Raw genomic sequence first — 25,548 nt, 5'->3', positions numbered from 1 at the left:
CAAAAGTTGAAATGGGTACTAGACAACTTGTTGATGTAACTGGTAAAGGAAGTCTTGTAGTTGAAACTAAAATAGGCAAGAGATATATCAAGGAGGTTATGCTTGTGCCTGGACTAAAAGAAAATTTGCTTAGTGTGGGTCAAATGATGGAAAGCAGTTATTACTTGGTATTTGGAGGTCACAAGGTGGAAATCTATGATGACAGCTCATATTCCAACATGGTTGCTAGAGTACCAATGAAGAGAAATCAAAGTTTTCCAATGAAATTACAGTCTGGAATACATATTGCTTTCAAGGCAAGTGTATGTTTCTCTACTGCTATGTGGCACAGAAGATTGGGACATTTAAACATGAGCAGTTTGAAATTGATGCAGGAACAAGAAATGGTAGTAGGGTTACCAGAAATCAAAGTAATTAAAGGAGTATGTGAAAGTTGTGTTCTTGGTAAACAATGTAGAGAAGCAATTCCAAGGGAAGCTACTACTAGAGCATCAATTCCTCAGAGCTTGTACATAATGACATTTGTGGCCCAATGCAGACAACTACAAAAGCAAGAAATAGATATTTTCTCACTTTCATAGATGACTGCACCAGGATGTGTTGGGTTTATTTTTTAAGGCATAAATCTGAAGTTCTCAATGTGTTTAAAAGATTCAAACCTACTATGGAGTTGCAGAGTGGATATAAGTTGAAGCAGCTTAGGAGTGATCGAGGAGGTGAATACACCTCAATGGAGTTTAACAAATTTGTTGAAGATGTAGGCATGGAAAGACAACTTACCACTCCATACACACCACAGCAAAATGGTGTGGCAGAGCGAAAGAACAGAACCACTGTGGAAATGGCTAAGTGTCTCATGTTGGAGAAGGAGATTCCACTTGAATTTTGGGCTGAGGCAGTCAATACCTCAGTGTATATCCTGAATAGTTGTCCAACCAAAGCTTTAAATAAGAAAACACCTTTTGAAGCTTACAATGGGAGAAAACCAGGAATTAAGCATCTAAAGGTGTTTGGTTCATTGTGTTATGCTCATGTGCCAAGTCAACAGAGACAAAAATTAGATTTGGCAAGCAAGAGGTGTATTTTATTGGGGTATAGTAGTTGTGAGAAGGGATATAGGCTCTATAACATTGAATATGGAAAGGTGACTGTTTCCAGAGATGTTGTGCTTGATGAAGAGGCATGTTGGGATTGGAATGCACAGAAGGAAAGAAAGGTGAGTATCCAGATTACTGAGATGTCAGAAGGAGAACAAAGGTATGAAAGGAATGCTTGTGATTCTGAAACACAATGTGAAGCTAGTGAAGAGAATGTTGTGCTAAGCTCAGTTACTGAAATCTGTGATCAAGAAAGAATGACAGGTCCACAGGATATTGATCACACTCCTCTCAAGTACAGACGTATTGTAGAAATATATGAGAAGTGTAATCTGTGCATTATAGAACCAGAATGTTTTGAATAAGCTGCCAAGGATGAATCGTGGCAGAAGGCTATGGAAGATGAAATCTCTATGATTGAGAAGAATAATACTTGGGATCTTGTTGATAGACCATTTGATAAACCAATCATTGGAGTCAAATGGGTTTATAAAACAAAATTAAATCTGGATGGTTCTGTGCAGAAAAATAAAACAAGGTTAGTTGCAAAGGGTTATTCCCAGAAGCTTGGAATCGATTTTAATGAAACTTTTGCACCAGTGGCAAGACTTGACACTATGAGAACTTTGGTGGCCCTTGCTGCACAAAAAAGGTGGAAATTATTTCAGTTAGATGTAAAGACTGCATTTCTAAATGGAGTGTTGAATAAAGAAGTGTATGTGGATCAACCATCTGGTTTTGTCATACAAGGCAAGGAAGACAAAGTGTACAGGCTCAGAAAAGCTTTATATGGCTTGAAAGAAGCTCCAAGAGCTTGGTATGAAGAAATAAATTCCTATTTTGCAAATGCTGGATTCCACAGAAGTCCGAGTGAAGCTACACTATATATCAAGACATCTCACAGTGGCATTCTCATTATGTCACTATATGTAGATGATATTATCTACATAGGAAGTTCAAAGGAGATGATGGCTGAGTTCAAAAGTGAGATGATGACACAATATGAGATGACTGATCTAGGATTACTTCATCACTTCCTTGGTCTTGGAGTACTGCAGACAGACAATTACATTTTCTTGAATCAAAAGAAATATGCAAAGACTTTGCTTGAGAAATTTGGACTTAGGGATTGCAAGCCTGTTGCAACACCATTAGCTATGAATGAAAATCTTTCAAAAGTAAATGGAAGTGATCTGGCAAATGAGACTTTGTATAGGCAAATGGTGGGAAGTTTGCTATATTTGACAGCAACAAGGCCAGATATCATGTTTGCAGCAAGCTTATTGGCTAGGTTTATGCACAATCCTACCAAGAAGCATATGGGGACAACTAAGAGAGTTTTGAGATACATTCAAGGCACTGTGAACTATGGAGTTGTTTATGAGAAGGGAAAATGAGCAGTGTTAGTTGGTTATTGTGATAGTGATTGGAGTGGAATTGAAGATGACATGAGGAGCACATCTGGCTATGTATTTAATCTCGGTTCGGGTGTGTTCTCTTGGGCCTTAATCAAACAAAGCAGTGTTGCTCTTTCAACCGCAGAGGCAGAATACATCAGTGCAGTAGAAGCCACTGCACATGCCATTTGGCTAAGATTTGTACTCTCTGATTTTGGGGAAGAACAAGCAGAACCAACTCAGTTGTTATGTGATAATACTTCAGCAATTGCCATATCAAAGAATCTAGTTCATCATCACAAAACCAGACACATTAATCGAAAATTCCATTTCATCCGAGATGCACTTCAAGATGGTGAGATTGATCTGGTATACTGCAAGACTAAAGAACATGTTGCAAATATATTCACTAAAGCTTTGGCAAGGGATCGATTTGAATTTCTGAGAACAGCTTTGGGAGTGATTTCAACACATCACTTAGAAGGGAGTGTTAGTTTATAAGTGTATATGCTAAAATGTAATAAGAATTCAGTTTAAATGTCAGCCTTTGGATCATAGTCTAAGTATGCAGCTAAGATGTAATCTTAGTGACACATCCCGGCCCGGGTTCCACCACATCTCGAGCCCGCTCCACCACCGTAGCATGATATTGTCTGCTTTGGGCCCCGACTACGCCCTCACGGTTTTGTTTCTGGGAACTCACACGAGAACTTCCCAGTGGGTCACCCATCATGGGATTGCTCTCGTGCGCTACTCGCTTAACTTCGGAGTTCTGATGGAACCCGAAGTCAGTGAGCTCCCAAAAGGCCTCGTGCTAGGTAGATGCCATGTGTCATTACCTTATAGGGTAAATGAATGAAAAGCTAGATTTAAATGATGTGATGAAGGAATATTCTATTCCTAATTGCTACATGTGCTCAGTGTTCGTGTGAATGAAAGAAATCATCTCAGTTTTGCTTCTTCTTCAAGCTTTAGCTTTAGCTTTCTCTCTCTAAAATTCCCGCTTTCTCTCTCTTACACTCTTAATCTCCAGTATTCATAGATTGTTGATTTGAAGAAACTTACATACAAGATAACAGTCTGTATGCTAACAGCAAATTGTACCCAGAACACTGTATATCTCATCTCTCCAAAGCGTGCCACTGTAATAATAACTTCCAATGAAAATTATCTTTGGCTGGGACATTAGTCAAACAAAAAGCTCAATCTGAAAGGAGACAAGATATATGTTTGTGCACACTTTGTAGGACCAGCGACTACTGATGATATTCATCTCAGGGTGAAGAAAATAGGGATCAATCTGGAAAAGGAAAATTAATCAAGGAATATGCACTCGACTGTCAACCTATGCCATATTCAAGTGAGTGCAAAGAGGAAGGCAGTCATAAGGCAGGACACAGTGATGACTTGTTCCATGAGAATGAATCCCGCAAAAGACTAAGTTCTGATCCCAGCGTTGAAAGAAATGCAGAAGAAGAAACTGATAAAGCATGCAAGAAGGAAGAACAAGGTACATAAACTGAACTTGAGCCATTAGTCCTTTTTTGTTACTCATTTAATGTATTCTACATATTTCCCTTTCGTATGTAAGAAGTGAAAATATAAAATTTTTGATAAAATGTTGATGCCAAGCAAAAAGTAGGCTTATTTAATTTGGTTAAGTTCTTAGTTCTGAAGTGGTTGGGAACGAGGAAAGAAATCAACTGTCCTAAAATCTTAAAACTCAAAACCTCTTTTCGCTTGAAGTTCTCTCCAGTCGCTCACAAATATCCAAAACTAGCTTGTTGCATTTCTTGCACTGCATATTCTTGAATGTGTGTTTCTCCATCTTTGCCTTCTTCTTAATCTTGTCTACGTCAAATATATTGTTTTTAGTTGTCCCCGCACAACATGTGCGTTAGGCTAGTTGGCCAAGACAATGTGCACACACCTTGCACTAAGTTCAAGTCCCCCTCCCGGTGAATTAGAGTAGTTTGGAATATGGTAAAAATAAAAAACAAAACAATCTTCATCGCACAAAACTTTTGATAGTTCCAATTTGAAATCCTTATTGGATCCGCAACATTCTACTTCCACAATGAAGAAGCGTTGTTTTCCCTTTACTGTTTATTTTTCACCATAAGAGTGCCGTACATTATTAACGTGCATGTGTTGTTAAAACCTTGTCATAGAAAATCTCTGATGGCACAAGATCTGGTGAAGGAAAAAGTGTACAACATTTAAAGCGAACAAAGGAAGAGCAAAAGGAAATAATACATTGGAGGGGGACTTTGCGTTTGACCCTGTAGGGCACCATGCTCTGGAAGAACATCCCGGATCACATCAGGTGGTACTTCAAACTACTCAAAACAATCAACAACATATAAGGCACACATGGCCAGTCTGAGCAGTTGAATTCGCCTTGTGGCACAGGAGTGTATGTCACACCAGATATCTAGAAAAATGATAAATTTGGATAAATTTGTGTTCTCATGAACTGTTTAATTCGCAAGAGCGGTGGTGCAGGCTGGTAGTTTATTGAAACACAACGTTTAAGTCTTCTATTAATTTGGTTTATCTTTTTTTTGGTTGAATATCAACTTGGTTGGGTGTGTTTTGAATTTTGATCTTATGGTTTGTTTGCTTTATTGGCTCAAAGATGTATTTTGGAAATGCTGGTTCAAAGAAGTTTATAAATCATTTTTGAGTTGCAATTTGAAGCTAATTAGATAAAAAGTTTCAAATTGAACTAAAATGTTAACAAAACCAAACAGAGTGACCAACCTAACAAAGCACGTGAAAATAAGGTGATACGTACCATGAAAGTGATGAACAAAGTTGTTAACTTTTGAAACAGAGTCACCCATCTGCATTGGCCAACATGTGACCACTTAACTTCAGTTTACAAGACTCATTCTATTGTTTTTTTTTTTTTTTTATGTTCTTTCAAAATAAATGCTTAGCTCTAAACATAAGTGGTCATGTGTTGGTCAAAGTATATGGGTTACCCAAAATGTCCTTTAAATTATAATTCGTGTCTATCATATTTTAAAGCGAAACCTACTCTTCTATCCTATTAGACACACGTTTAGAAGTTTTAAGGACCAGTTTGCGTCTAACAAAATGAAAAAGACCAATTTGGAACAAAAAAAAATTGGGAGGACCAAAGTGAAAAAACCATAAAAATTGAGGCAGAAAATATAAAATCAACTCTTAAATTAAAAGAGAGACTTGCCCCTTTATATAACGGTCTAGTAGTATTCCACATTGACTTTACATTTCTATAATGTGTGGAGGAGTTCCTTCAAATTCTCTTAAAAAAAAAAAGAGTTTTTAGCCGACTTTGACTTTACTTTCCTATATTGTGTGTGGTGTTTGTAGATATATATCACAAGTCTGAAAGTATTCTTCATCTATGCAAACACAAAAACCTCTGCCAAGAAAAATAATCAATATTTAAGAGAAAAAAGAATGTAAATATTTTATAATTATTAAAGTCATATTTTAGGAAAGGTATTATATTCTTTATTTGTTTCCTTTTGTAACCAGGATTGTATGTAGTATTTATATTATGGAATACAGAGAAATCAAGCCGTAAATTTCAATTGACCATACCAGACCAGACCAAAACAAGTGCAGCAACACACAATTGTTTCGATGGATACCTCGACGTCCTCCTCATCCTCCTTAAAACGTTGGAAGTACGACGTGTACTTGAGCTTTCGAGGTCAAGACACATGCAAGAACTTCACGAGCCACCTCTACCAGGCTTTGACGAGGGCCGGACTAAGAACCTTTATAGACGATCACGCCCTAGAAAAAGGGAAAAGTCCGGGCATCTCACTGACTCGAGCAATCGAAGAGTCTAAAACCTCTATCATCATCTTCTCAAAGAGCTATGCGGAATCAAGATTGTGTCTTGACGAGCTTGCGGAGATCATGGAGTGCAGAAGAACACTGGGTCAAATTGTTGTTCCAGTGTTCTATGATGTCGATCCTTCAGATGTCAGGAAACAGACCGGTACTTTTGCAACAGCTTTTCTGAAGCACGAAATGCAGTTCGATGAGGTCAAAGAAAAGCTACAGCTATGGAGAGACGCTCTGACTGAAGCTGCAAATTTATCTGGTTTTGATGTTGGAAACGCCGATTGGTATATAAGTTACTTGCTTATTTCATTTTCTTATTTTGTCTGGCTTTTAAATTCCCAATCCAATTTTTTACATATTTAAAAACATTTACATGTAAAAACCGTATCAAGAAACAATAGAATGATGCTTGTTTGTTATTGTTGAACCAACACGTCCACATCTTAATGTTGCAGTTTTGTATAATAAATCTAACTTTTGCTTCATTTGGACTTTTGCAACCAGGGATGACGCAAAGTCTATCACGGAAATTGTCGCAAATATCATCAAAGTCTTGCGCCAGAGCACTGCAGTTGGAATACATTCTCGGGTGCAAGAAATCAGTAATTATTTAGATGTTGGAGGATCAGATGATGTTCGCATAATTGGAATTTGGGGTATGGGCGGACTGGGTAAAACGATGATTGCCAAAGCCATTTTCAACAAATATCAGGATACGTTCGAAGGTAAAAGTTTTCTTGCTAATGTGAGAGAAGAGAAACTGGTTGATTTGCAAAACACACTTCTTTCCGATGTAGTGAGATCGGGAATCATAAAGGTTTGTAGAGTTGATGAAGGGACCGAGGATATAAAAAGAAGACTTAGCAACCTAAGGGTACTTGTCATAGTTGATGATGTAGACAGCGTGAAACAGTTAGAAGCATTAGCTATAAAATTTTACTCATTTGGTCCAGGTAGTAGAATTATTATAACCACAAGAGACCAACATTTGCTAAAGATACTAAAAGCGAATAGGATATATCATCTACCAGCAATGAATAAAGAAGAAGCTCTTGAGCTCCTTTGTTGGCATGCCAACAATTATCCTAGTAAAGAATTTCTTCAAGTCCCAAGGGGTGTTGTTGATTACTGTGGAGGTTTGCCACTAGCACTTGAAGTTTTAGGTTCTTATCTATCTGGGACAAGCATAAGTGAATGGAAAGGTAAGTTGGAGAAATTTAAAAGTCATCATAGTATGGAAATTCTCAATAGACTTAAAATAAACTTTGACGAGCTAGCTGATGATGACCTGAAGGCTATATTCCTTGATGTATCATGTTTCTTTGCTGGAATGAACAAGGACTATGTCATGAAAATATTGGATGGCTGTGACTTATATCCAGAAATCGGAATCAGTGTCCTCCAAGAACGATGCCTTGTAACTACTAATGATGATTTCACGCTGGTGATGCATGATTTGCTTCGCGACATGGGAAGATATATTGTGCATGCGGAATCCCTTGATGACCCTGGAAAACGCAGTAGGTTATGGCATCACGACGATGTGATAGACGTTTTGAGGAACGAATTTGTAAGTACTTTCACAATCAAATTTTATGTCAAACGCATGCAGTTAATAAATATGCATATCACACACATCTAATAAATTGTATAAGTTGGATGTTTCAACAGTATACAAAACAATGAAAGACACCCACATATAATACAAGTTGAATGAAAAGCGAAACAGAGCATAGAAAGGAAAGTGTAGGAGACATAGAAGGAACCTAGTGCATTGAATTGTCTCAAATTAAATAACAGAATTGTGTATCATATATGTTCTGCTCTTCTTAGATACAAGAGGTAAAAAACCCTGTAGCAGATGCTTACTAAGATACCTAACAAATTTGGACACGGCACAACGGATGTCTGAGCACAAATTATGTCTTTAACTCAAAGGTACCACGGCAGGTCATAGGTTGTCTACGTCTCTTGTAATTCATACATCCAATGCATAGTTTTACTTCATGTTTATAAATCATCTTTCCACATGCAGATAGCCCTTTTCTTACTCAGTTTCCTTCCCCCCCCCCCCCCCCCTTCCTGTCTCTCGCTCTCTCTCAATAGGGAACTGAAGCAATTCAAGGACTCACTTTAGATTTGCAAGAGTCTGACGAGACTAGCTTCAGTACAGAAGCATTTAGAAACATGCATAGTCTGAGATTGCTCAAACTCAATTACGTCAAGCTCACTGGCAGTTACAACAATCTGCCCAATGAGTTAAGATGGTTGTGTTGGCATGGATTCCCCCTTGAGGTCATACCCGAAGATTTTGATCACCCAAACATAGTTGTTATTGACCTCAGCTATAGCAAACTCACACGAGTTTGGGAGGATTCCGATCTGGTATGTTATGACTAACCAATTATTAGTTCATTCCTCTAGGTTTTGTAAACATCATGCTTTCTGTCTTATATTTGAATTTGAATATTTTTCCTTTTATCTGACAGTTGCTTGAGAAGTTGAAGTTTCTTAATTTAAGTCATTCCCATAACCTAACACGATCACTGGACTTTTCAAAAACCCCAAATCTTGAGAGATTGATACTCAAAGATTGCAAAAACCTTCAGGCAATTCCAGCTTTACCTACAAATTTGGAAATCCTGGAAGCGGATGAGTGCATTGCATTGGAGAAAATGCCCGATTTTTCAGAAATGTCAAGGATGAGAGAATTGCATCTGAATCACTCCCCCATGTTGGTATATGGTCCAGCCCATGATCAATGTTCTAGATTATTCTAGTAAGCAAGAGAGATGGCTGGAGCATGCTAGACAATTCTAGCATGTTATTAAGTTGATGGAAGAAGCTAGAGAGTACTAGCTTCCTTGGTTGCAAATGGAAAGATCTAGAAGCCACACTTTTGTGGCTAGTCTAGATCTTTCTATGCTAGAGGTTTGAAGAATACACTAGAAACTAGTAGAATGCCAAACCCTCACCTATAAATATGGGTGTGATGTTGTAGTGAACCAACAAATCAAGAGAAGAGTGAGTAGCAAAGGATCAAGTCCAAAGCTAGAGTTCCACTCCAAGAGTGAGAGTGAGAGTGTTCCACTACACATTGTGTGAGTGAAGTTTAGAGTGATAGAAAGTGTGTGTTATACTTTCTTGTATCCATCAAGCCTTGTCTTTGGCTTGGTAAGACTACTCTTGTTGTATTCATCTTTTTCATATAGTGAAGATTGATCCTTGTTTGGTGGACGTAGGCATAAATTGCCGAACCACATAAATTCTTGGCGTCCATTTTCTACTTTACCTTGTGCATTCTCTATCTTGTAGTACCGACATTCCTAACAAGTGGTATCAGAGCCCGGTTGGCTCGTACTACGAGATGGAAGGAAGTGGCACTATGATCAAACTCACCAACTCCAATTGGGTAACATGGAAGCCAAGGATGGAGGACATTCTCTATTGCAAGGATTTGCATGAGCCAATTGAAGGAGATGCCGCTAAGCCCGAGAGCATGTCCGATGCCGAGTGGAAGAAGATGAATCGCAAGGCTATTGGCACAATTAGACAATGGGTGGATGATAGTGTTTTTCACCATGTGTCTAATGAAACCAATGCTCGCGAGTTTTGGACGAAGCTTGAGTCCTTGTTCGAGAAGAAGACCCCAGCCAAGAAAGCCTTCTTGATCAAAGAGCTCATCAATGTGAAGTACAAGGATGGTTTAAGTGTAGCAGAACACTTGAACAATTTCCAGAATATCATCAACCAGTTGGCTACTATGAAAATGACGATCGAGGACGAGCTACAAGCGCTCTTGTTACTTGGATCCTTGCCAGACAGTTGGGAGACCTTTGTGGTGAGTATAAGTAACTCTGCTTCTAATGGTGTTCTTACTCTTGATAATGTTAAAAATAGCATGCTCAATGAAGATACAAGGAGAAAGATTTCTGGCACAGATAGCAGCCAAGTATTTGTCACAGAGAACCGCGGAAGAAGCACGAGTAGAGGGCCTAGAGGTCATGGCAGGAGTCCTAGCCGATCCAAGTCAAGGTTCAGGGGTGCATGCCACCATTGTGGCAAAGAAGGCCATATGAAGAAAAATTGTCGAGTTTGGAAGAGAGAGCAAAGGGAAGGAAACAATCAGAAGAAAGATGATACTGGCAATACCACCGCTGTCATATGTGGTGATGTACCAGAAATATTGTCTGTTGGTGAATGTCTGCATATGGGCAACTCTGACAGAGACATTGAATGGATCTTTGATAATGGAGCTTCCTTCCATGCTACGTCCAAACGGGAGTTCTTCAGTACATACAAAGAAGGTGACTTTGGCATAGTGAAGATGGGGAATGAAAGCTATTCCAAAATTCTTGGAATTGGTGATATCTGCTTAAGAACTAATCTCGGCTGCCAATTGATGTTGAAAGATGTGAGACATATTCCTGATATACGTCTCAATCTGATATCCATCGGTACCCTTGATCGACAAGGATATTATCACCATATTGGCGAAGGAAAATTGAAGCTTACTAAAGGCTTAATGGTGGTAGCAAGAGCACGACTTTGTTGTACGTTGTACCGGTCAAATGCCAAGGTTTTGAAAGGTGAGTTGAATGCTGTGGAAGACTCATCTCTAGACTTGTGGCATAAGAGGCTAGGCCACATGAGCGAGAAAGGCCTACAAGTTTTGGCAAAGAAGTCTCATATTCCCTTTGCCAAAGGTACGTCGTTAAACTCTTGTGAGCATTGTTTATTCGGAAAACAAAGAAGAGTTAGTTTTTCTGTTCCATCTACAAAGAAAGGAAACTTGTTAGATCTTGTTTATTCAGATGTGTGTGGTCCCATGGAAGTCGAGTCACTTGGAAGAAATAAATATTTTGTTACTTATATTGATGATGCTTCACGAAGGGTGTGGGTGTATTTGTTGAAATCCAAAGACCAGGTGTTTCAGACATTCCAGGAGTTCCATGCCATGGTGGAGAGGGAAATTGGGAAACCTCTCAAGTGCCTTCGTAGCGACAACGGCGGCGAGTACACATCTCACCAGTTTAGAGAGTATTGTGTAAAACATGGCATACGTCATGAGAAGACAGTTCCTGGAACTCCACAACATAACGGTGTTGCTGAAAGAATGAACCGAACCATCATGGAGAAAGTCAGGTGTATGTTGAGGACTGCAAAGTTATCTAAGCAGTTCTGGGGTGAAGCTGTAAGGACAGCCTGCTATTTGATCAACCGATCTCCATCAGTACCATTAGGTCTTGATGTTCCAGAGAGAGTATGGACTGGTAATGATGTGTCTTACTCTCATCTGAAGGTGTTTGGTTGCAAAGCTTTTGTGCATGTGCCCAAAGAGCAGAGATCGAAGTTAGACTACAAAGCTACACCGTGCATCTTTCTTGGTTATGGCGGTGAAGATTTTGGTTACAGATTATGGGACCCATACCAGAAGAAGTTTATCCGAAGTAGAGACGTGGTCTTTTATGAAGATCAAACAATTGGGGATTCGGATAAAGAGGCACAACCAGATGGCGCAGTCAGAGGAGTTGATCCATTAGCTTCAGATGAAGAAAGTCACGATGACATCCCTGAAGCAACTGCCAATGAAGTGCCTGCAGAATCAGATAATGCTGATCAAGAGGAGCCTGATCAAGATGTGCCAGACCATGAGATTGCTGATCAGGGGGAGCCTAGTCAAGAAGAGCAGATTCAAGGAGAATCCAATCAGGGGGAGCCTCTAGCCCCGCAAGAGAATGAAGATCAGGTCAGAAGATCCATCAGAAGTCAAAGACCGTCTACCAAGTATTCTTCATCAGAGTATATCATGTTGACTAATTATGGAGAGCCCGAAACATATGAGGATGCCAGAGCTCATAACGACAGTGACAAATGGATGAAGGCAATGGAGTCGGAGATGGATTCCTTATCAAAGAATGATACCTATGAGCTGGTGGAGCTTCCAAAGGGCAGGAAAGCATTGAAAAACAAGTGGGTGTTCAAATTGAAAAGAGACGACAACATGACAAGGTACAAGGCTCGTTTGGTTGTCAAAGGTTTTGGTCAAAAGAAAGGAGTTGACTTTGATGAGATTTTCTCACTGGTGGTGAAGATGACTTCCATTCGAGTTATCCTTGGTATGGCAGCAAGCATGGATCTTGAGCTCGAGCAGTTAGATGTTAAAACTGCATTTCTCCACGGCAATTTAGAAGAGGAGATATACATGGAGCAACCCAAAGGCTTTGAAGTCAAAGGTAAAGAAAATTTGGTGTGCAAGCTCAAGAAAAGTTTATATGGTCTTAAGCAGGCTCCGAGACAGTGGAATAAGAAGTTCAACTCATTCATGGTGAGTAATGGGTACAAGAGAACTCATGCTGACTCTTGTGTCTATATCAAACAATTTTCTGGAGGTAAATTCATCATTTTGTTGCTTTATGTTGATGACATGTTGATTGTCGGTCAAGATGCTTTTATGATTAAAAAGCTCAAAGAAGAGTTATCTAAGTCCTTTGACATGAAGGACTTAGGGCCAGCCAAGCAGATTTTGGGCATGGAGATAATTCGTGACAGAAAATCCAAGAAGTTGTGGCTGTCACAAGAAAAGTATGTTGAACGGGTGCTTGAAAGGTTCAACATGAAAACAGCCAAATCGGTAAGCTCACCTTTAGCCAATCATATCAAGTTGAGCAAAGAGTCGTGTCCAAAAACATATGAAGAAAAGGAGAAAATGGCAGTTGTTCCCTACTCTTCAGCAGTAGGAAGTATCATGTATGCAATGGTGTGCACATGGCCAGATATTGCTTATGCAGTAGGTGTGGTGAGCAGGTTTCTCTCTAATCCAGGGAAAGACCATTGGGAAGCTGTTAAGTGGATTCTCAGATATTTGAAGGGGACTTCTAAGATGTGCTTGTGCTTTGGCGGTTCCAAACCAATCTTGGAAGGATTTACAGATGCTGACATGGGAGGTGACCTGGATGGTAGAAAATCTACGTCTGGGTACTTGTTTACTTTTGCAGGGGGAGCCGTGTCTTGGCAATCCAAGTTGCAAAAGTGTGTTGCTTTGTCTACAACCGAGGCTGAATACATAGCCGCTACAGAAGCATGCAAGGAGTTGTTGTGGCTGAAGCGGTTTCTCCAAGAGTTGGGTTTGAAGCAAAGTGATTATGGCGTTTATTGTGATAGTCAGAGTGCTCTGGATTTGAGCAAGAACACTGCATACCATTCACGCACCAAGCACATTGATATTCGTTATCACTGGATTAGAGATGCTATCGAGAACAAGATGCTACAGCTGAAGAAGATTCATACCGATAATAATTCTTCAGACATGTTGACAAAGGAGGTCACAAAATCAAAGTTGGAATTCTGCATTAAGGCTGCTGGGATGGACTCCAGGTAACTTGGAGTCATGATCGGAATTCCTCCCTCATGGACTGGAGGGGGAGATTGTTGGTATATGGTCCAGCCCATGATCAATGTTCTAGATTATTCTAGTAAGCAAGAGAGATGGCTGGAGCATGCTAGACAATTCTAGCATGTTATTAAGTTGATGGAAGAAGCTAGAGAGTACTAGCTTCCTTGGTTGCAAATGGAAAGATCTAGAAGCCACACTTTTGTGGCTAGTCTAGATCTTTCTATGCTAGAGGTTTGAAGAATACACTAGAAACTAGTAGAATGCCAAACCCTCACCTATAAATATGGGTGTGATGTTGTAGTGAACCAACAAATCAAGAGAAGAGTGAGTAGCAAAGAATCAAGTCCAAAGCTAGAGTTCCACTCCAAGAGTGAGAGTGAGAGTGTTCCACTACACATTGTGTGAGTGAAGTTTAGAGTGATAGAAAGTGTGTGTTATACTTTCTTGTATCCATCAAGCCTTGTCTTTGGCTTGGTAAGACTACTCTTGTTGTATTCATCTTTTTCATATAGTGAAGATTGATCCTTGTTTGGTGGACGTAGGCATAAATTGCCGAACCACATAAATTCTTGGCGTCCATTTTCTACTTTACCTTGTGCATTCTCTATCTTGTAGTACCGACATTCCTAACACCCCAAACTCTCTGAAATTCTAGGCTTGGATAAGGCGTTAAACTCCATGACAAGTATTCATATGGAAGGGTGCACCAATCTCACTGCTTCTTTTAAAGAAGTGATCCTACAGGTCCTCTCTCTCTCTCTCGCACACATTCATGCTTGTAATCCTTTTTTGTTCCTATCTTGTTCCATGGTATAGGGATGGAATGCGAGAGGAAATGGTGGCCTTTTTCTCCCTGGACATGAAATTCCATCATGGTTTACGCATGTCGACCCTCTGGGTGAAATAGCTGTGCCGCAAAGTTTTGGCTGTGATTTAAAAGCATTGACTGTGTGCATCATTTATTCTTCAGACGACTCCAAATCTGGTGGCTCTCTTTGCATTCGTGTTGCAAATTATACCCAGAACACTGTATTTCTCATCTCTCCAATGCGTGCCACTGTAATAACTTCCCATGAAAATTATCTTTGGCTGGGAAATTTGTCAAACAATAAGCTCAATGTGAAAGGCGGAGACAAGATAAATGTTGGTGCACACTTTGTAGGACCAGGGACTACTGATGATATTCATCTCAGGGTGAAGAAAATAGGGATAAATCTGGAAAAGGAAAATTTAATCAATGAATATGCGCTCAGCTGTCAATTTATGCCATATTCAAGTGAGTGCAAAGAGGACGGCAATCATAAGGCAGGACACGGTGATGACTCGTCCCATGAGAATCAATCCCTCAAAAGACTCAGGTTGGATCCCAGTGTTGAAAGAAATGCAGAAGAAGAAACTGATGAAATCATGCAAGAAGCAAGCAGCGTGGGCTAACCGAAGAAGAAAAACATTCAGAAACTGAACTCGAGCTATTAGTACTTTTGGTACTCATACTATACTACATATTTCCCTTTTGTATGTAAGAAATGAAAATATAAAAAATTTAGATTAATTTCAGTTTACTACCAAGTTTTTTGGTTTTCAACATTTAATACAAGATGTTTTTTTCATTCCAGAGTGATACATAAAATAATAATTTTGAGACATTTTTATACATTTATTAAATTTGCCGTTAATTGATGAAGTGGTGTTCACGTGATTAGACGCCTCGTGTCATAAGGGGTCCACATAAATATTAAAAAATTAAAAAAAAAATTCTGGGGAACCGCACGGCCAAAACCCATCATCCCTTCCCTTCTCTCCCGCGCCCACCCAACCCTCCCTTCTTTCCTCTGCGCCCACCCAACCCTCTTCGATCCCCCGCACATCCAACCTTCCCCCTTCCTCTTCGACTCTACTCTTCTCTCCCCTGATCCTTCCATACCCGACCCACCTTTCCCTCACCACAATACCCCAACCCCACCCATTTATCGGCCGGTGGTCAACAAAACCCAGATTTACGGCCGGAGAGTCACACCTACCTGATTTGAATGCGGTGAAGAACACAACCCAGCGGCCGGAGAAGACGGTGGTGGGGAGCACAAACCCAGCGGCCAAACCCATGTTTTAATCTTTTCAAATTTTCTTTCGATTTTTGCGTTGAATATGGCCTCTGTTCTGCCATCTGAAGATATACGAACTAAGAAAATCGATCAAACCCCTCAAGTTTTCGTATTTGAAATTCTTTCTGTGCATCTGATTAGAGTTTTACCTCATCGATGCCATTTTTCAAATTTTGAACTTGCATTTGACATTCCAAAGCAAACCTCACGACATTCTGCTTGAACTCCTTCATCTCAAATCCCTTAAACTCATAAAACCTCTTCTTCTCCTTCTCCAAATCCTCAAGCTCCTCCACCTCACTCTTCAAAACCCTAAAATTATCCTCAATTCAATTTCAATTTCAATTCCCAATCTAATTCGCTCCAATTCAACCTAGTTAATGAATCATGAATCAAGCAACCAAAAACTTAATCAATTGGGAAAGTAATACCTCAATTGATGTGAATAGGATTGATATTTCTCGTTGAGGCGATCGATCTCGGACCTGAGCGCCCAGATCCTGAAGCTTTGCGATGCCCAGGTGATGAGAACAGAAAAAAGTGGAAGAGAGAGAGGAGAGGAAGAAGGAAGGGATGGGTGGGTTGGCAAGGGTGTAGCGGCACAGATGGTAGACAGTGGAAAAACTCTCCTGATGGTGGAGATTAAAGGGGGAGCTTACAGAGAATCTCAATCCACTGTTTGGTTTCCAAGAAAAAAATCAGAAGAAAAGAGAAAACTTTGCAGCATTTCAACCACAACTGCATTCCCCCATCACAACTTCTCGCATGCATTCAGAAAATAAAGCCAAAAAGAACGAAGAAATTCGGTACGAATCGAAAGAAAACCGAGAGAGCGCAGAGAATTTCAGTTACCCTGATGAGGGCGGTGCGAGCTGCGCGTCCGGGCGTCGGCGACAATAGAGTTGAGAAACAAGAACAAGAACGCCGAGTGCAGAAGAAGACAGAACGAAATGGGCCTCCATTGTTATGATTTTCCCGGCGTTTCTTGGAGGAGAGAGAATTTTCTCGGTTACTCTTTTTAATTTTTTTAATATCCACTTGGCGTCTAGTTATTGTTCACATGAGCACCACATTACCAGTTAACGACTGACTTAATCATGTGGGTATCACGTCACCATGTATGAAATTATTCTAAAATTTTGATTTTAAGTATCATTCTGAAATTAAAAAAACTTGATGTACTAAATGTTAAAAAAACTGGTTTATGAAACTATTCCAAAATTTTGACTTCAGTTTCCATTCCCCAAATGCTTCACCGGAACAATTGGATATTATGCAGAAATTCAATGTTCAATCTCGACGGTTGGATAGTATCGCTTCCATGAAATTAGAAGTTAGGTAAAAAATTTTGTGAATAAAGAAAGTTATATTATGAAACGAGAAATAGTAAATAAAAGACTATAGACCTGACCCACACAATAAAAAAGTGCCAAGAAATTGAGCCGGCCAGCCAAAGGATGCAGAAAGCTCCTCCTCTTTTGTGGACTTGAAACAATGGGGAGTTGACTTTACTTTGGTACTTGAAAATCGTCAGAATTGCTGCTGCAGTAGCATGCCAAATTGCCAACTGATGAAGATGGCCTCCTCCTCCTCTTCGTCAAAATGTAGCAAGTACGACGTGTTCTTGAGCTTCAGAGGCGAAACGCGCAAGAGCTTGACGGACAACCTCTACTGCACATTGAAAGACCACAGATTCAACGTCTTTATCGACGAGAACGAATTGACCAGAGGCGAGATTATCACACCAGCACTGAAGCAAGCAGTCAAAGACTCTAGGCTTGCTGCTATCATCTTCTCAAGCGGGTATGCCGAGTCGAGATGGTGTCTTGATGAGCTGGTCGAGATCTTGGCCAGCAGAAGAACAATGGGGCAAATGGTTTTGCCAATTTTCTACAATATCGATCCTTCCGATGTCAGGCATCAGAGGGGTGCTTTTGCGGAAGCATTTCGGAGACATCAAGAGCGCTTCCCTAAAATGGTGCAGACCTGGAAAGATGCTCTTAATGAAGCTGCAGAGTTGGCCGGCGAGGATTTTAGTGTGACTGACGGGTAATTACTTACTTCCTTTTCCTTTTTAATCCCTTAGTTATACAATTCAGTTGCCAACATCTGTTTACAAAATGTCGATAAACTGTAAATTGATTTCACGTAAAAGCTCATAATCTTTGATTTTATGCATTTAAATGCAAAGCTTAAATGCTCCGATATCAGAATACATCAATGCTTGATCTTACTAACAGTGTTCTCGGATTGAGCTAAATCACATCGATTGACGTAGTGCACCTGCGTCACTATATATTCAAATCTTTTCACTCCCAGAAAAACAAAAAAAGAATTTGGTAATGATGTGTTGAGTTTTAGAATTTTAGATAAGTTGAGGTTTTATCACACTATTGCTGTATAGTGCGACGAATGCATGATTAGGCTTTTGAAGATTAGGCCTTCGTCTCTCTCACACACCTTTCGATATTTTCGAATGACAAATAGTAGGAGAGATAGAAATACAAGAAATAGAACAATATTCAAAGACGTTTAGCAAACAAACATTTCATTTACATTCTTTACTTGAACAAGTAACTGTTGTGGCATATTTGAGAGACCTCTCTATGTACAAGTTTGATCTCCGCTTGCCTTTTTCTTCTTGATCATCTTTTCCTCAAGTAGTCCAGTGTCGGATCTTACTTCAAAATCCTTGTGAGAGGACTTACTCTCATGGAGATCTTACTTTCTCATCTTTGATTCAAGTAGTCCCTCTCTGCGTTTTGATCTTTGTGACTCAGAACTGTTTCGGTTACAAGTTCTGATCACTCTTCGCAAGAGAGAGCTTTCCTCCGCTTATTTGTGATGGTTTCATCTTTTGCATGCTCTCCTTGTGGTGTTCTCTTCTAACACTCACTTAGTCCTCATTAAATTCAGAGGTTATGCTCCTTCACTAGAGTCCTAACTTCATTCCATTTTTGTTGCACAATCCATTGGTGTTTTATGTTCTCTTCTCACACTCATACACGCATTCTGCTTTCAATCAGCACAGATATAGAGACTTTAATCTCTCAGTGAATGTCTCTTTTAGATATTTTTGGAGAGTTGTCTTCTTCAATTTTGTTCTACAAGTCGCAACTAAAGATATTAGTCTTTTCTTTTATTTTGAATTTTAACTACCAGGTATAAAGGAAGGTTTGTCAGGAAAATTGTTGACGAGATCACTAGGAAACTGAAGAACACAAACTTAGCCGTAGCCCCAAACCCAGTTGGAATAGATTCTCGCGTGCAAGAAATTGGTAACCATTTGGATGTCGAAGGATCATATGATGTTCGCATAATCGGAATTTGGGGTATGGGCGGACTGGGTAAAACAACGGTTGCCAAAGCCATTTTCAACAAATATCAGGGTATGTTTCAATGTGCAAGTTTCATTCCTAATGTGAGAGAAGATAAGAAACTGGTTGATTCGCAAAACACACTTCTTTCTGATGTATTGAGATCGGGAAACATAAAGGTTAGTAGAGCTGATGAAGGGACCGAGGATATAAAAAGAAGACTTGGCAACCTAAAGGTACTTGTCATAATTGATGATGTAGACAGCGTGGACCAGTTAGATGCATTAGGTATAGAACGTGACTCGTTTGGTCCAAGAAGTAGAATTGTCATAACAACAAGAAATGAACATTTGCTAGAGGCACTAAAACCGGATAAGATATGTCATCTACCAGCAATGAATAAAGAAGAATCTCTTGAGCTCCTTAGTTGGCGTGCCTTTAGTAAGAATTATCCTAATGAAGAATATGTTCAAGTCTCAAGAGAAGTTGTTGAATATTGTGGTGGTTTGCCACTGGCACTTCAAGATTTAGGGACTTATCTTCGTGCAAAAAGCACAAGTGAATGGAAAAGTGCATTGGGTAAATGGAAAAGATCGCGGCCTTATCCGGCAGTTCACAAAAGGCTTAAGATAAGCTATGATGGGCTAACCGATGATGATGTGAAGTCTATGTTCCTTGATATATCCTGTTTCTTTATTGGAATGAACAAGGACTATGTCATGAAAATACTGGATCAACATGACTGTAATACAATTAGGGAACTGCATGACCAATGCCTTGTAACTGTTGATACAGAAGGCAATCTGATGATGCATGGTTTGATTCGTGACACTGGCAGAGAAATTGTACGTGAAAAATCCCCGGACATCCTTGGAAAGCGCTGTAGATTGTGGGATCACGAAGATGTAAAACGTGTATTGAGGACCAAAACTGTAAGTACATTTGCAATCAAATTGCATACTAAATGCATGTTCATATTAAAGGAGAATTTATATGCATATCCCACATCTAAGAAATTGCATGCTCTGAATGTGTTAAGAGTACAACATACATTATACAATGCATTGATTAGGTATCGGTTCAATGAATAGAGAAATAAGGGTAGACGAGGGAAAGTGTAATAGAGAACAAAGGTGTAATAGCCCTATAAAACAAAACTGAAGTCTAAGCAAACTCTGTTTCATGGATCTAGTGGTGCTGCAGCAGTTGAAGTTGAAGCAAATAGCCCTTGTGTTATTTTATCTTATTTTATTTCATAACAGGGAAGGGAAGAAGTTCAAGGACTCTCTTTAGATTTGTCAGAACGTCACAAGCCTAGCTTCAGTACTGAAGCATTTAGAGAGATGCACGGATTGAGATTACTCAAACTCAAAGGCGTACAGTTCACTGGACACTGCGAAGACCTTTCCGAACACCTTTCCAAAGAGTTAAGATGGTTGTGTTGGCTTGAGTTTCCTATGAAGGGCATACCCAGAGATTTTAATCAAACAAACCTAGTTGATATCGACCTGAGTCATAGCAACATACAAGTTTGGGAGGACTCCAACGTGGTACAGTATTAACTCAACCAAGCTATATATCAAATCTATCCTCCATATTTTGTAAATACCAACATCATGCTTTCTCTCTTCTATTTGAATTTTGATATTCATTATCTTTTGTCTGACAGACACTTGAGAAGTTGAAGTTTCTTAATCTTGGATACTGCAATTGCCTGATCAGATTACCCGACTTCTCAAAAATCCCAAATCTTGAGAGATTGATACTCAAAGATTGCAAAAACCTTCAGGCAATACCAGCTTTACCAAAAAATTTGGAAATCCTGGAAGCGGATGATTGCATTGCATTGGAGAAAATGCCCAACTTTTCAGAGATGTCAAGGATGAGAGAATTGCATCTGAATCACTCCCCCAAACTCTCTGACATTCTAGGCTTGGATAAGGCATTAAACTCCATGACAAGGATTCATATGGAAGGGTGCACCAATCTCACTGCTGCTTTTAAGGAAGCAATCCTACAGGTCCTCTCTCTCTCTCTCTCTCTCTCTCTCTCTCTCTCTCTCTCTCTCTCTCTCTCTCGTATACAAACATGCTTGTAATCCTCACCTATCTTTCTCCATGGTATAGGGATGGAGTGCGAGCGGAAATGGTGGCCTTTTTCTCCCTGGAAATGAAATTCCGTCATGGGTTACGCCTATCGACCCTCAGGGTAAAATAGTTGTGCCACAAAGTTTTGGTGATTTAAAAGCATTGACTGTGTGCATTATTTATTCTTCAGACGACTCCCAATCTGGTGGCTCTCTTTGCATTCATGTTGCAAATTGTACCCAGAACACCGAATTTCTCATCTCTCCTATGCGTGCCACTGTAATAACTTCCCATGAAAATTATCTTTGGCTGGGACATTTGTCAAACTATAAGCTTAATGTGAAAGGCGGAGACAAGATAAATGTTAGTGCACGCTTTGTAGGACCAGTGGCTACTGATGATATTCATCTCAGGGTGAAGAAGATAGGGATTAATCTGGAAAAGGAAAAATTAATCAATGAATATGCGCTCGAATGTCAATCTATGCCATATTCAAGTGAATGCAATGAGGACGGCAATCATAAGGCAGCATGGAGTGATGACTTGTCCCATGAGAATCAATCCCGCAAAAGACTGAGGTCTGATCCCAGTGTTGAAAGAAAAGCAGAAGAAGAAACTGATGAAATCATGCAAGAAGGAAGCAGCATGGGCTAGTAGCCTAATCGAAGAAGAAAAAGGTACATAAATTGAACTCGAGCCATTAGTCCTTTTGGTAGTCATAGACTGTATACTACATATTTCCCCTTTGTATGTAACAAGTGAACACGTAAAATTTTTAATAATGTTAATGCCAAGCAAAGATTAGGCTTATTTAATTTGACTAACTTCTTAGTCGTGAAGTGGTTAGGAACGAGGAAAGAAATCAACTGTCGCTCAAAACCTCTCTGCAAAAAGGAAATATTACATTGGAGGGGGATTTTGCGTCTGACCCCGTAGGCCACCATCCTGTAGAAGAACATCCTGGATCACATCAAGTGGTACTTCAAACTACTCAAAACAATCAACAACAGACAACGCATATTTAGCCAAGGTTTGAGCAGTTGAATTTGCCGTGTGGCTCACGAGTGTATATTGCACCAGGCATCTGGCAAAGGACAAATTTTGTGTGACCACTGATCTTCATGAACTGTTTAACTCGCAAGAGCTGTGGTGCAGGCTGCTACTTTTTGAAACTCAATTTTAGTCTTTATCAATTTTTGAAATTGGATCTTATAGAACCTTGAATTTAACATATCACCAGCAGATTATTGGTTTGTTGTGTCTTGAAGTTGGTTTGCTTTATTGGCTCAAAGAAATATTTTGGAGTAGCTGGTTCAAACAAGTTTTTAACTGGGTATGGGTTTTCTTATATATATTGAGAAGGAATTAGCTAACAATGTGTGTCAAATGAGATGCAAGAAAATATGATTAATTTATAGGTTATTAAGTGTTTTGCAAAACCAACTTAGCATTGAGACACATTTCACAGAAGTATACCATATTATTCAACGGAGCCAGTTTACAACTGATTCTTTTTTAGAAAATAATCAATTTACAGCTGGTTATTTGAAGGTCAAAACTTTAAATCTAATTTAAAAGAAATAAAAAATAAGAAAAGAAAAACAGCTTCTAATTGAATCAACTCATGGATTGTTAGGTGTTTTCGTATGTTGTTTCAAAATATGGTTAGCCCTACACATAAGTGGTCAGGTTTCGGTCAAAGTAAATGGGTTATCAAAATGCCTTCAAATTATAGTCGTTTGTCATTCTATCAAAGTAAACGTGTCTTCGTATCCCCATAATTTTGGTTTTCTGCTCGCTTTTCGGAAATTTTCAGCTTGTTGCACTAAATTCAAATTTGTTCCAAATTTATGCCTAATTCCTAACCCAAACAACTACTTAGATATCCTTCTTTTGTGCATCACACGAGAACTCTCCTCTACCCTCCCACTCCTCCGCCTACAAATCCTCCAATTGTCTGTTGAATGCTTGCTTTCGATTGAGAAGGCTATACTAGTCATTGTGTTTGCTACCCACCGCGAGAGCGAGTTGTCGCTCACTTTGATAAAGGTGTGCAAAACTGCTTTGCAGCTGATTTGGGTCTATGCGCCGCCTCCTTCTACTGTTCTGATGATGTTCTGTCTTTTTGCTTTGTTGGCATCGGAAGTCTTCCCTTTTTGGTCCTTGAATGGTGGATTCAGTTGCTGGCTGTGCTGCTTCTATCTTTTGTTGAGCTTTTTTCTTTAAGAAGAGAGAAGAACATGTGATCACCTACAAGAGTGGGTCGTCAAAAACACAAATAGATTTTCTTCTAATGAGGAAAGGGGATCGTATAACTTGTAAGGATTGCAAAGTTATACCAGGAGAGAGCGTGGCTAATCAACATCGCTTGTTGGTGATGGATGTACATATCAAAAGAGTAAGACAAAAGAACAAGACTTGGAAGTGCCCAAGGACTAGATGGTGGAATCTAAAAGAAGAAAAACAAGCCATTTTCAAAGAGAAGGTAATCACCCAATGTGTGTGGGATAGAGAGGGGGAAGCTAGCCAAATGTGGGATTCCATGGCTAGTTGTATCCGAAAAGTAGCAAAAGAGGTATTAGGAGAGTCCAAGGGCTTTGCCCCACACCAAAAGGAATCTTGGTGGTGGAATGAGGAGGTACAAACGAAGGTGAAGGCTAAGAAGGAATGTTGTAAAGCCTTATACAAGGAGATGACCGATGAAAATGGTGAAAGGTATAGAAAAGCGAAGCAAGAGGCGAAGAAAGCTGTCAGAGAAGCTAAGTTAGCGGCTTACGACGATATGTATAAACGACTAGATACCAAAGAAGGAGAGTTGGATATCTATAAACTATCTAGAGCAAGGGAAAAGAAGACAAGGGACCTAAACCAAGTGAGGTGCATCAAGGATGAGGATGGAAAGGTTCTTGCTACAGAGAACGCGGTTAAAGACAGATGGAGAGGTTATTTTCATAATCTTTTCAATGAAGGACATGAAATGAGTGCTTCTTTAGGGGAGTTGAGTAACTCAGAAGAGTGTAGAAACTACTCTTTTTATCGTCGAATCCGGAAGGAAGAAGTGGTTGTAGCTTTGAAGAAGATGAAGCATAAAAAAGCAATAGGCCCAGACGATATACCAATCGAAGTGTGGAAACTTTTGGGAGAGACAGGTATAACATGGCTCACTGACCTTTTCAATAGGATTTTGAAAACGAAGAAGATGCCAAATGAGTGGCGAACGAGCACTTTGGTGCCTATCTACAAGAATAAGGGCGACGTACAAAATTGCATGAACTATAGGGGTATTAAGCTAATGAGTCATACAATGAAGCTTTGGGAGAGAGTCATTGAGCATAGATTGAGGCAAGAGACACGGGTTTCGGACAACCAATTCGGGTTCATGTCAGGGCGCTCAACCATGGAGGCAATCTATCTCTTACGAAGATTGATGGAAAGATATAGAGATGGGAAAAAGGATTTACACATGGTCTTTATAGATTTGGAAAAAGCGTATGATAGGGTCCCAAGAGACATTCTTTGGAGGATTTTAGAGAAGAAAGGAGTACGAGTAGCATATATCCAAGCTATAAAGGATATGTATGAAGGAGCAAAGACTGCCGTAAGAACTCATGAAGGACAAACCGAAAGCTTTCCCATAACTGTAGGATTACATCAAGGCTCATCCTTAAGTCCTTACCTTTTTGCGTTGGTAATGGATGAGTTAACAGGACATATTCAAGATGATATTCCTTGGTGTATGCTTTTCGCAGACGATATAGTGTTGATAGATGAAACTCAGGAAGGGGTAAATGCAAAGCTTAACCTTTGGAGAGAAGTGTTGGAATCTAAAGGTCTTCGCCTAAGCCGATCAAAGACAGAATATATGGAGTGCAAGTTCAGTGCAAATGGAGGCCAAAACGAGTTAGGGGTGAGGATCGGAGATCAAGAAATACCAAAGAGCGACCGTTTTCGTTACCTAGGATCTATCTTGCAAAAGAACGGAGAATTAGATGGAGATCTCAACCATAGAATACAAGCTGGATGGATGAAGTGGAAGAGTGCATCCGGCGTGTTGTGTGACCGCCGTATGCCACTGAAGCTCAAGGGAAAATTTTATAGGACGACAATAAGGCCGGCGATGCTGTATGGCACAGAATGTTGGGCGGTGAAACATCAACACGTACACAAAATGGGTGTAGCGGAGATGAGGATGCTTCGTTGGATGTGTGGGCACACGAGAAAGGATAAGATTAGGAATGAGGATATCCGGGGTAAAGTAGGAGTAGCCGAAATTGAAGGAAAGATGAGAGAAAATCGGTTACGGTGG

General features: G+C 39.8%; 3 protein-coding genes and 1 long non-coding RNA gene across 7 annotated transcripts; 3 read left to right on the top strand and 1 right to left on the bottom strand.

The window, feature by feature from the left end:
* Positions 1–6,101: 6,101 nt before the first annotated feature.
* Positions 6,102–9,120, top strand: LOC108175003 (TMV resistance protein N-like). The gene is made up of 4 exons (XM_029099174.2): positions 6,102–6,624; positions 6,845–7,910; positions 8,447–8,725; positions 8,830–9,120. The coding sequence occupies exons 1-4, from the start codon at positions 6,131–6,133 to the stop codon at positions 9,118–9,120; spliced, it is 2,130 nt and encodes a 709-aa protein (XP_028955007.2). The 5' UTR covers positions 6,102–6,130.
* A 5,252-nt stretch (positions 9,121–14,372) lies between these two features.
* On the top strand, positions 14,373–15,185 carry LOC139193971 (uncharacterized). The gene is made up of 2 exons (XM_070817927.1): positions 14,373–14,480; positions 14,553–15,185. Exons 1-2 carry the CDS (start codon positions 14,415–14,417, stop codon positions 15,168–15,170), a joined length of 684 nt encoding a protein of 227 aa, XP_070674028.1. The 5' UTR covers positions 14,373–14,414; the 3' UTR covers positions 15,171–15,185.
* A 923-nt stretch (positions 15,186–16,108) lies between these two features.
* On the bottom strand, positions 16,109–16,513 carry LOC139193972 (uncharacterized). Its single transcript, XR_011578560.1, has 2 exons — positions 16,270–16,513; positions 16,109–16,150 (listed from the first exon to the last, which is right to left on the bottom strand). It is a non-coding gene; the product is annotated as an uncharacterized lncRNA (long non-coding RNA).
* A 713-nt stretch (positions 16,514–17,226) lies between these two features.
* LOC103418629 (disease resistance protein RUN1-like) lies at positions 17,227–22,549 on the top strand. 4 transcript variants are annotated; one of them, XM_070817925.1, is made up of 7 exons: positions 17,227–17,887; positions 19,001–20,087; positions 20,418–20,705; positions 20,825–21,175; positions 21,282–21,363; positions 21,625–21,919; positions 22,083–22,549. In XM_070817925.1, the coding sequence occupies exons 1-6, from the start codon at positions 17,391–17,393 to the stop codon at positions 21,894–21,896; spliced, it is 2,577 nt and encodes an 858-aa protein (XP_070674026.1). In that variant the 5' UTR covers positions 17,227–17,390; the 3' UTR covers positions 21,897–21,919; positions 22,083–22,549. The 4 variants fall into 4 exon arrangements, with proteins under 4 accessions (XP_070674026.1, XP_070674027.1, XP_070674024.1 ...); XM_070817926.1 differs by having other exon boundaries at positions 22,090–22,509; XM_070817923.1 differs by having other exon boundaries at positions 21,282–21,919.
* Positions 22,550–25,548: the final 2,999 nt, after the last annotated feature.

Source organism: Malus domestica, chromosome 02 (genome assembly GCF_042453785.1).
Source record: "Malus domestica chromosome 02, GDT2T_hap1".
In the NCBI taxonomy this organism is placed as follows: Eukaryota; Viridiplantae; Streptophyta; class Magnoliopsida; order Rosales; family Rosaceae; genus Malus; species Malus domestica.
Note: the sequence above shows the minus strand (reverse complement) of the source record. Positions and strands in the feature narration are given on the sequence as shown.